The 12242-nt window shown below is 41.3% G+C and overlaps 1 protein-coding gene across 1 annotated transcript; it reads left to right on the top strand.

Annotated features, from left to right (window-relative positions):
- Positions 1-5634: 5634 nt before the first annotated feature.
- Positions 5635-11926, top strand: LOC103716202 (protein ECERIFERUM 26-like). The gene is made up of 2 exons (XM_008804112.4): positions 5635-6160; positions 10731-11926. The coding sequence occupies exons 1-2, from the start codon at positions 5729-5731 to the stop codon at positions 11598-11600; spliced, it is 1302 nt and encodes a 433-aa protein (XP_008802334.2). The 5' UTR covers positions 5635-5728; the 3' UTR covers positions 11601-11926.
- Positions 11927-12242: the final 316 nt, after the last annotated feature.

Here is a 12242-nt window from a genome sequence, read left to right as displayed (position 1 = left end):
TGGAGGCGAGGGCTCCAATAGGGGCTGCTACACGGAGGTGGGCTTATCCCTTCCTCCCTCCTACCCTTTTCTTTGATGCTGAAAAAAATCTAGTACGGTGGAGGCGATGATATGGTGCGGCAGGAGGCGAATGAAGAGCACGGATCAGCGACGTGGCGCGGTTCTACGCGTCGATGAGTTGAGAGTCAAAGGCGCGGATCGAGTGCGGCGCAAGCGCAGCATGAGCTTGGGTCTGACTCGTGCGGCAGGCCTGAACCTGACTCTCAGGTTGTGGGTGGACCAAAGAAATAGGCCTCCAGGTGTTTGACAAAATATCTCAACTGTAGACAAATACCAAAAACACGCCTACAAAAGCACAACCATCAGTAGCAACCAAAACCGGTGAACCACATGGCCTAACCGAAAAAAGAAAACTCGTTTTCGCCAAATCTAAACCACACGATAAGCTCTGTTTTTCAAGAGCTTAAACAGAAGATCGGCGGAAAAGAAAAAAAATGGGCATCTAGAATTGTTTCTACGCTCTGATACCATGATAAAATTAGAGTTAGATAACAAACGGAAGCATAAAGAGAAAGTGAAGGAGAGACCGTATTGAGAATAAATTTCTGTGCGTGTTGTCGTCCTACATGGTCCTATTTATGCACATAATTGGGGAATAAATTGCAAGATTACAGGAAGCAAATAAAGTAGGAAGCATTTAGTCCCACATCGACCGTTCAGCGGAAAGGTCTGTGCCTTAAATGGGGGCCTCAATAACCTCTTCTCACCGAGGCGCCTTTTGGAGACAAAACCGTGAGGGACGCCCAAGCCCCCTGTGCGAGCTCCGTGCCCACAGGTGGGTGCGCACCCCGTGCGAGCTCCGCGCCCACGGGGCCCAGAGCGGACAATACCTCGGTGGGAACGCATTTGCTTTCCCTGCTCGGCTCGGTTTGGGACTATGCTGTTGTCGGGGTGAAAATCCCGCAACACTAGCCATTGTCCTTTGACCCAATGATCTTGCCAAACTCTTCGGGTCCATTAATGTCGTGATGGGAGGACCCAAATTCTTGGTGTCCTTCCTTAACACCCTGAAGTAGACTTCCAAATCCCTGTACCATAGGGCAAGAAGCTTAAATTAGATCAAAATAGAATGGTCCTACGTACTCAGCACCCACTGAAACTAAGAGTACCAAAAGTGAACCGGTTTCTCAAGTAGCCGCTGCCTTTTTATATATATAAGAACCCATACTGAGCTCTCACCATTCAATAACAGCACCATTATTTCCGTAAAACAGCTCCATGGAGTTGCCCAAACTAACTAATGCAGCTTCCATCCTCAGTATCTTTTGAAATAGAATAATGGCTGGTAAAATGATTACTAACTTACTATAAGGCCCTCCGAAAGATAAATTCATTACTTCCAAATGACAATATTATTCTTTAAAATTGTACCTTAATATATTTATTCAAATAATTTCAGAAAACTAACCATTTTAATAAATAATGTGAAAACCAAATAATGGCTACCATTCCTGCTATTGGGGGAAAAATGGACCACCCCACAAGTACAATTAAAGCACCCAAATCTGACAGCAAGCCTGAGCTCATCATGCAGGCCGAGCCGAGCTCCGAAGGCCGAGCTTATGCAGGCCGAGCCGAGCTCAGAAGGCCGAGCTCGTCATCCACATGCTGCAGCCACGACCTGCAGCAGTCTCATCCAGGCCAAGCTCATGCAGGCCGAGCCGAGCTCAGAAGGCCGAGCTCCGAAGGCCGAGACCAGAAGGCTGTGGAGCTCATTCAGGCCGAGCTCATGCAGGCTGCCGAGCTCCAAAAGCTGCCGAGCTCCGAAGGCCGAGACCAAAAGGTTGCCAAGCTCAGAAAGCTGCCGAGCTTAGAAATCTGCCGAGCTCAGAAGGCCGAGCACAGAAGGCCGGGACCAAAAGGCCGAGACCAGAAGGCTGCCAAGCTCAGAAAACTGCCGAGCTCATCCAGGTTGAGCTCAGAAGGCCGAGCTGACCTCAGAAGGCCGACCTCGTCGTCCACATGCTGCGGCCATGCCCTGTAGCAGCCTCATCGCACCATGCTTTACTTGCCGGCCACGCCACGACATATCAACCAATGACCATACCCTGCTACGACTGTCAATGCCTCACCATTCCCAAGAATGGACTGCACTGCGCCACAAGCAAGCTTTGGCTGCACGCCATCTCCTCCCATGATGGGAACGGGCCATCCACGGCAACTCATTACTTCCACGCCCACGTCGAATCGTGACGGTAACCCATTAATTCGCCCAGTCACATCACAGGTAACCCTGGCACTCTCCCTATAAAAGGGGAGCTTCTCCCTCTAAAGAGGGGTTTTCTTCCTCCCAAGGGAGGGTTTGGGACTTTTACTTACAGTCGATCTCCTTTTCCAAAATTAAGCCCCCCTCTGACTTAATCATCGGAGGGCTGGCGCCGGAAACCCCGGCCACTGGCATTTTGCAGGTCTTCCGGAGGACGCCGCCCGCCGACGGACCGCCACCTGCCATTCTCGCGCCGGAGCTCCTCCTCCTCAGCCGACGGCCGCCTCCGGGTCCAATTTCCAGCAACACTTGCTATAGGACAATCTCTGTATAATAACAGCTATGCTATGCTATGCTATGCTTTATTTATAGCTTTATTCTGGCTTTGCTATGCTGGCTTGATTATTTATATTCAATCTATTCTCGTGGAAAAATCCGGTTAAAGATAAAGACAAGAGTACAAAAATATATGATAGCTACCGTATAAAGCGAGAAGTTCTTTGAGTGGTTATGCTAATTAGGAATGGTGGCCATATTAAAGCTCTAAAAATGACCACTCATGCTAATTAGGCTCCTAAGGCTTTCATGAGGGCTGATATATACTATAATAATTCAGACAAATTAGTCAGGAAATTCCAAATTTATTGCGGGCAATTTCCAGAGGGGTTTGAATTTTACCCAAGTTGTCCTTTAATATTGAAATATATATTTTAAAAATTAAGTTCATAGAAAATTGGGCTACATCATAGGAGATAGTTTTCTTCATTAATTATGGTGTGATGTAGAACTAACCCTAACTTTGTATTCATTGCGCATGTACCGCGGATAGGATGATGCCACTTATGAAGGCCTTCAACTTCCTCCCTCGAGCCATTGGTGCGTGTCCATGTACTTGCATCTACCATAAATTACCATAAATTGATGACAACTACACGCAAGAAAAAAATATTTAGACACCAATGAGCCATAAATGACATATTATTTCAACAACTGATTTTTGAGTTGATAGATGCTAACGAAGACATTGAAGAGTTGGCAAATTACTAATAAATTGATGAAATGTACATGACTGAAAGAAAATTATTTAGACAGCAAGGAGCCATAAATAAGATATTATTTCAACAATAATTATAGGTAAAAGATGTCGACTAAAAATACGTGGCTTATTATTGTTAGTCAGTCGGTCTGCTTTGGTCAGCATGGCAGTTGAAATCAGCAGTTTGGTTGATTGTCCGGTGTGATAGGATAGATGATACTGGAATTAGCATCTAGGTTCAATGAATACATACCTTATCACCTATATTGAGCGCATCATAACAGGCATTCATCACACTTAATTAAAATAGGGGGCAAAACGGGGAGTGCATATATAAGGCTTGTTTAGTTCGCGGGAAACATTTTTACTTCTAGAAATATGATTTCTTGGAAGCAGATTTCTAGAAAGAGAATGCTTGAAAATGTACTTTTGACATGTTTGGTTGATAATGAAAAAGTGACAGATTTTTCAGAGTGCTTATGTTTGGTTGACCATCCACTTTTCTAGAAAAGTTATGTGTAATTCCGATTATACCCTTAATAAAAATTAGGTTTTTAATGCCTCTTTAATGCTGAAGGGCGTTTTTGGAAAAAAATAAAAATTGAGTGATTTCCGGCTCATGAAAAAGCAACTTTCTCACGTTTTTCATAGAAAAGACTTTTTCATGAAATGTGAGAATCATAATCCCATGGGAGTACAACTTTCTCGTCTCTCACCTTTGAAAACTCCAACCAAATAAGAGGCATCTCATTACTTTTCCGTTGACCACATTTTCCCTCCTCCTTTTTCCGCGAACCAAATAAGCCCATAAAGCTCCTAAGAAGTTGCTAGGGATTATTATTTAAGAACTGATTTTCTTGTAGGGTTTTAGATCAATTTTCGGATTCCTTACAGGAGCGAAGACCTCCAACGTCAAATGTTTAGAAGAAATTACATAGTTATTCACCTCCAAGAAGCATCTTTAACGAATCATGTCTCCATTAGGAATAGAAGACATTATAAAAATCTAATGGAAGAGGCCATCGTGAAGCTACACATTAAATTGCCACTCCCATGTATACCAATCTTTTACTAACAGGGAAAGACACACCTTTCTATCCTTCCTCTTTAATAACTACTTAGCACACTAAGATTTCATCATGACTCCCAAATCCAACCAAAAGATTGGTCACTAACACGATAGATCGGGCATCACTATCTTTGCAATTATAATGCAAACCCCAAGGGGGGGATCCCATTGCCTGTCTTGGTGGACCTCATTGTGAACTTCATTTCTCCACTCCTAACTTCAGTCCACCATTCCAATCTCCGGCAGAGTGAAACATGAGATGCTAACAAGCACGTTACCTTGATAACAATCTTCAGTAAAATAGAAATATATATAGAGTCCTCATTAATGCTTCTATCGTCTGCATCATGCGTTCTGAAAACTAGTTATAAGTACTTATAATAAATGAAGACTCTATAATCTCAGCCCTTCTCCCACCTTTAATAAGTATATCTGTATACGTTCCATGCTTCATTGGTTTGGTTAGTAGAGAGAGGAGAAAAAAAGAGTATGACCGACATAAAAATAGAGAAATGCATGCCTCACATCTAGTTTAAGTTTTCAAAAGAAGAGATAAAACTTGCCTTCCCATGGCAATAACATTTCCGCATTTCATAGAAAAGAAAAATCCATATAGGATATGGGAAAAAACCAATTCCCACCGACAGCTGGAAATTAGAGTAATTTTGTTTCCAAAGATGTTCTTGAGCTTTTAGATAGAATAAAATAAGAACTTTTTCTCTATTAAAAGCATAATATGTATTTTACTTAACTTTTTAAAAAAAATAGATGCTCGATCAAATATAAATTATTCTAAAATATGCCATTTTCTCATAGTCGACCAAATATGCAAAAACTACCTCCACGGTTATCATATTTTCAGGCATCAGCTTTTTCGAAAAAAATTTCTACAGACCAAATAAGTTCTTAGTTTCTGCTGCTTTTATATATATATATATATATAATGATAATACCATAGCCACATCTCCCAATAGTAGTTCCAAAAATCAAGCATGGTGGATGTAGTTGAGGCGGGACTTATACATACACCTTTTGTCGACCCCATTGTGACCAGAGCTTTTAACACAGGGTTGGCCCCCACTTTTCACCACGTCAATAGTGGCAAATTAAAGTGCTTTCTCCCCCGCCCCCTCAGCTTAACCAGATTTAGGTGCTACGCCAACCGCCCAAACTCGCCCTCCATAATAATTTAAGGACGCTGCCTCCAATTAAAACTCCCACCCGTCTCGATAGCAGCTCCTTCTCCCCGCTATATATGTATGCCCTCTCAAGTCAAGCGCACCAAATGCATGGCTTCCAAGTGATACTACTCTTCTTTCTTTCCTTCCTATCTTTGGCCTCATAGCAATCCAAAACCATGGCTGCTGAAGCTGAATTGCCCGCCATCCATGGCCGCAAGCTGTCGACGGTCGTCCCCGGCAGCGTCACCGGCGAGGCTGCCGTCTACGAGCTTGCGAACATCGATCTAGTCATGAAGCTGCACTACTTAAGGACCGTGTATTACTTCAAGGCGGACGAAATCATCGACAGCCTCACTATTAAGGCCTTGAAGGAGCCCATGTTCCCGTGGCTGGATGTCTACTACCCGGTGGCCGGTCGAATCCGGCGAACGGAGGCCGGCCGGCCATTTGTCAAGTGCAACGACTGTGGAGTCAGGATTGTGGAGACGAAGTGCGGCCAGACCCTTGAGGAGTGGCTGGAGATCAAGGACTCGTCTCGTTGGAGACAACTTGTGCCGGAGAAGGTGCTTGGTCCTGACTTGCACTTCTCTCCATTCGTCTTTATTCAGGTGGTCCTCTAATCTCCTTATCTTATTTATTACTTCTATAAATTTCATCATCAGATAACTATCACATCCGTACGATAGTCATGAAGAATAATAAACCTGAAAGGCTTTGATCAACTAATTGGAAATAGATGTTAGTATATACAGTGGGCCATGAACGTCAAGGTCCAGATTTATGGTAAACAGTAAACTACTTGGAAAGAGACCTTTGTGCCGGTCCTATTCCGTCTGAATGCCATGGTCGACTTCTGTTCGTAAGACTAGGACCATAACCATCATCATCAAGCCTCATCTGAGAAAGTCAATTTGTGCTGCAGAATACTTGTTTATAAAATCATGCTAGATCTCTGCTCTTATTGATTTTTTTTAGGTAAAAATAAACAGCAAAGCAAATTAAGACACCTTGATCGAGGAGAAAATTTAGATCTCCATCTTAATTATCAAGGAGTGCAATTCCTTTGGGGTACATGTAGGCCATGTTGCTCCTATATATGTAGGGAGAAATTATAACCTGCACCATGTTTGCAACCGTGCACCACAGGAACAAATAGAGATAAAATGTGCGAGGCGGCAATCTGAGACAAGCTCATAATGATGTGGTGCATCGCCAAGTGATGCGCGATGTAATTTCTGCTATGTAGGCACTCCATGTTGGCCAACAAATGAGCCACAAGTGGCCTCCGGCTTGCAGGAGATTATATCTTACATCATGTAGTCATGCACCATGCCGATCGTCTCATTTCTTTCTTATGGGCTTCATTCATCGTACGCTTGTTTCGTCGATCGGCTCGTAGGCTGGTCAACATATGGTGCGTGGCCATATGGGTGCTTAGTACCATACTATAGTTTTAATGCATGCAAACTTGGATGCTTCTTTTTATCAGACGCCCTTCCTAGAATTATTGGGCATCCAAAAACACTGCGGAAAGAAACTTCTTTTTAAGATTGGAAGCGGCAAGGTGAACTCCAAGTCATGGGAATCTTGTACCAGGACCTCAGATTAGATGTCAACAGTTGGATGAGGTGGAGAGGCCTTCGGTTGGTGTTTGTTAATGCAAAGTCACGGGATAGGCAACGCATACCCTCATGCACTCTTCTGCTTTCACTTTCTCGACTTTCGTAAAAATAAAAAAAATAACTTAATGGCAATAAAGTTTGCTTTATTGCCATTAAGTTAGGCTCTGTTTGGAAGAATTTTTGGAGGGCCAAAAATTGGAGCTTCTCCCCAAAAGCTGTTTTTAACTTTGTCAGAAAGCTTTTTTTTGACAAAAATACCCTTATTTAGAAACCCAATGTAATATTATTACTATATTATAATAATATTATATTATATTATAATAATATTATACTATATCATATATTTATGTGTTAATATATATTATATTTATTATGCTCTGTTGTATTACGGTCATTTTGTCATACAAAAGTAGTTGTTTACCAAACAAATGTTAAAGTGCTACAACACTTTAGAAATGTAGTTACCAAATAGCAAATAATTTTTTATAAAAGCTCTACTTCTAATAGATCTACTTTCAACAGCTCCTCCAAACAGGGTCTTAGTTTCTCTAAAACCAACAACTAGGACCACGGCTTCAAAAAAAAGGGGATTAACTAGCTAGTTAATTCTATTTTTTTTCTCAAAAAAGAAAAACCTAGTTAATTCTTTAGGAAAGCCACAACCATAAATATCACGTACATGGAGGTGGGGAAGCTGGCCTTGGGTTGGAAACTATAATGCCCCTCATTAGCTTATCTGGCTAAATTTATAATAATTATAAGGAACCTACTCCCTCAAACCCCTAAGAATACATGCGGCCGATTTCCAGCTATCGTCACGACATTTATTCACCAGATTCCATCTCAAAATTTATTTTGTTGATGCACTTGTGCTGCTGTTCGCCCTGAACTCCATATTCTAGTAATGATGCTAGATTGCTAACTTGAACCTCATCATTTTTTACGCATGATATATTCTAGAGTGTGACTAGGGTTTGGACCCGATATGGGCGTAAAAATTGGCCCAATTTGTGAAATAAATAAGGTCATAATGTGAATATAGCCATTGGTCTAAGTTAGAGAAGTGTTTTTTTTTCTTTATTTTTTAATTTGAATCGGATTTATTAAATTAGTCTTAGAATAAATCTATTGGTAAAAATTTAAAAATAAAATAACCGACAATTCAGAAGAAATATCGACTATAGCGATCTTCAAAGTAGAACCAATGGGATTCCCTAGGGTTAGAGAGGCGGTTAATTTGAACCTAAGGGCTCGTTTGGTTCGCGGAAAAAAGAAGGGAAAAAATGTGGTCAATAGAAAAGTAATGAGATGCCTCTTGTTTGGTTAGATTTTTAAAAGGAGAGAGATGGAAAAGTTGTATTCCCATGAAAATATGATTCCCACGTTTCTTGGGAATATCTTTCCCATGAGCCAGGAATCACTCTATTTTTATTTTTTCCAAAAAAGCCCTTCAGCATTAAATAGGCATTAAAAACCTAATTTTTATTAAGAGTATAATAGGAATTACACAACTTTTTCAGAAAAATGGATAATCAATCAAACATAAGCACTCTGAAAATCTGTCATCTATTCATTATCAACCAAACATGCCAAAAATACTTTTCCATGCATCATCTTCTTAGAAATCTGCTTTTTAAGAATCATATTTTTAGAAGAAAAAAATGCTTTCCGCGAACCATAATGATCTCTAACGGAAAAATTTAGAGGCTGTAAAATTGATAGGTATCTAGTATAAAATAATGTAATAACTAGGGTAGGCTAGCTAAGTGTCACTTATCTGGATGGCGATGCGGGGTCATAACTCATACGCCATCGTCATCGGGCCTCAGTCCTCACAGCATTTGTGGCGCCGCGCGCTATCCATCAGTCGGAAGTAAAGCATCACCAGAAACAGGTGGCATTGGCCATGGGAGTGATTCTTTATGGACGGGGACCCAAGAGGGGACAGTACTGATTCGTGCTGGTCGCCGACCAATACAGTCCTTATTATTGGTTCAACAAACCTTAGTCACAGCAACCACTTCAGATCCTAGCCTCTCGCAGCAAGGCCGAGAGATAGTACCTTCTATTATTTTTAATGTCTTTATTTTTTTTATTTTTTTAGAACCGTTACCCTGTATCGGCTTGTTTGAATAAGATCATCCTATAGCTGGTTTTTTTTTAATTTTCTCGTGCGAGGGAAATCTTGTTTAACGCTGCAGATTTTGTAGCAGCACCTATAGAAATTTCTATATGGACTAAAAAATTTGCTTCCCCACCAAGCCCCTAAGTCAGTTTCACTTTCCTCCTATATTTAAATGGGAGAGCGAACAAGAGACCTATTTGCCTGGTAAGAGGACGATAATTCCGTCCAAGTTGTCCGGATTTGAAACGCACGGGCGTCGATTAAATTAGGGAACCGGATGCCCCACGCCCGGATGTCTTGCTGGCGATTATGCTTTCCTTCCACTTGTATCAAGGTGGCGCTGGGATGACATACCCACACGTGTTGCGGTGAGCCCAGTGGGGTGAGCCCACGGATCGGGGAAGGCACGCGAAACCTACGACCTGTATCGAACATTCCCTGGTGGAATGAGAGCTGCTACGCGGGTGGGCTGGTCCCTCCCCCTCCCCTCCTATTTTTTCACCAAAAAAAAAAAAAAAAAGAGACCTACTTACAAAAAATAACGAGAAAAAAAAATCCCAATGGGTCGAAGTCCAAACAGCGCGCTATTTAAGCTTACGACTCAGGACTCAGCTAAATAACTTCCATCAAATAATTGGCCCAGGCTACTCAAAGTGTGAGTACTCTAGTTATTGAGACAGGTCTATGGTATATGGATACTTGATTGATATTTATTCAAATTATATTTTATATCTGGGTTTTGATAACCATCGAATCCAATTTAAATATGTAAGTGTCGAGCACATCGCAACAAATATGGATCCATATATAATGTTGGAAACTGATAGGTGTATCCAGCTTCATTTACATCCATAATTGCAACTGATTCAATTATTAAGGGATTTCATACTCCGTTTTAAATCTGTATTACCTTCTCGCACTGTAGGTTGATAGCGTCCGGCTTGAGAATATGCTTAGTTGTAGGGATCCACATAACAAAGAAATACAAGAAATTAGTTTCCGGCAAAAAACCTCCCATGCATAAATCAAAATAGAGAGGCAACAGTATGAGAAAAAAAAAATCAGCAAAATGTGGTACTCCATGAATAATATCATGTGCGTATTCTTGCATGTGATTGTGCTACCTCAGGTCCTTCGGACTGCTTAGGCCGGCATAATACGTTCTAGATGCCAGGCAGCAGCCATGCGTCACATACATATATGTCGCGACGACGGCTAATGGCTGAGACTGTTAATCCTTATCGGCACATATCGATTGGTTCGTTGTTTGGTGGTGAAACTGTTCGCCTCGGTCAACCCCTTGAATAAGCACACTGTTCATTGTCTTATTATCACTTTCTATCGAGCTAAAAGTACTCTAACCGCCAGAGCATAGTTGGATAATTTTATCAACTGTTCACTTTTATCCTTCTGCCATTTTTTTTTTTCCAGTTTACTCGGTTCAAGTGTGGAGGAATGGCAATTGGATTCAGCTGGTCTCACATCCTTGGAGATGCAATAACGGCTACAAATTTTATCAACCTGTGGGCGCAGTTGCTCAGCAATAGTCCTCTTAAATGCCAGCAGCACCTCCTCAGTCCTGAAACCAAAACAGAGAAGACTCCTATAAAGTTACCTGCTTCCATGGAACTGCTTCCAGTCAAGCAGGTTGAGCATGTTGGAGATTCCTGGCTATCTCTTAACAACAGTAAAATGGCAACACACTCCTTCCAAATTACCGAAGAGAAGATTAAGCAGCTACAAGCCAAGGAATCAGGTCAAATTTCATCCTTTGAAATCATTTCAGCTCTGATCTGGCAATGCTTGTCAAAGATTAGAAAAGACAAAGGGCCCAAGTCGGTGACAATTTGCAGGAATGACACTTCAGCAAAAAGAAGTGGGCTTCTTAGCAATGAGCAAAAGATAAGCACGGTTGTGTCAGACTTCGTCCCTTCCAAGGTTGCCATCTCGGAGCTAGCATCCATGATTGCTAAACAGGAAGTGGCTGAAACAAAGATGATTGAAGATTTGGTGGACGGCCAGAGTGGAACACCAGATTTTATTGTTTATGGTGCAAATCTGACTTTTATTGACATGGAAGGGGTTCCATTGTATGAGTTGGAGCTGAAGGGGCGAAAGCCCATTCATGTAGAGTACAGTATCGATGGCGTAGGTGATGAAGGAGCAGTGCTGGTGCTTCAGTGTCCCCAACAAACTTATGGCAGTGGTGGCAACGGAGGCAAAATGGTAATGCTCATCCTACCAGAAGATCAGATTCCTCCACTTCAGGAGGAGCTTCAGAGTGCATGGGGTGTTGCTTGAGCAGACATGAGAATTTTCTCTGGGGACATCTGTCAAGAATATGTGTAAAATGCTCTAAATGAAGACATACTATGAGGAAGTGAAAGACATGATAGGGTGCCACAGTTTTTTTATTATCTAGGCATGTTGTATGAATCAGTAGGGTTTAGTTTTGCTGGCATAACAGGTTTTCAAGTTATATGTCGGATTTTGTCAGGTTGCAAAGCTACAATAAAGGAATCCTGGCCATTGTCAATGTACTGTATTATGTTAGATATAAATTAGAAGTAGTTTATGTAACTATATTATAATAAAAAAACTGTGACAATGGTATCGTGTTTCAGAAAGTTTGGAGAGTATAATCAGAAAATCATGCTTTGCATATTCAATTATTTAACCTTTGAACTTATGTATCATGATATAAGTAATGCTTATGTACCTATGTAAATAAATTGAAAGGCATTAAACCAAACATTTAGAAGCTTATGAGTGATACCTGCTTTCATTTTCTTGCTTTAAAGCTTCCAATTTTCTTGTCTTCTTTCAGTGGTAGCAGCAGCGCCTCCAGAAACAATTCAGAATATTTGCTATACTTGTATATCATGAGACATGCCATACGAAGGGCACTCACAATATCAGTTTTAAAAAGTTGAAACCCACATT

Source organism: Phoenix dactylifera, chromosome 1 (genome assembly GCF_009389715.1).
Source record: "Phoenix dactylifera cultivar Barhee BC4 chromosome 1, palm_55x_up_171113_PBpolish2nd_filt_p, whole genome shotgun sequence".
In the NCBI taxonomy this organism is placed as follows: Eukaryota; Viridiplantae; Streptophyta; class Magnoliopsida; order Arecales; family Arecaceae; genus Phoenix; species Phoenix dactylifera.
Note: the sequence above shows the minus strand (reverse complement) of the source record. Positions and strands in the feature narration are given on the sequence as shown.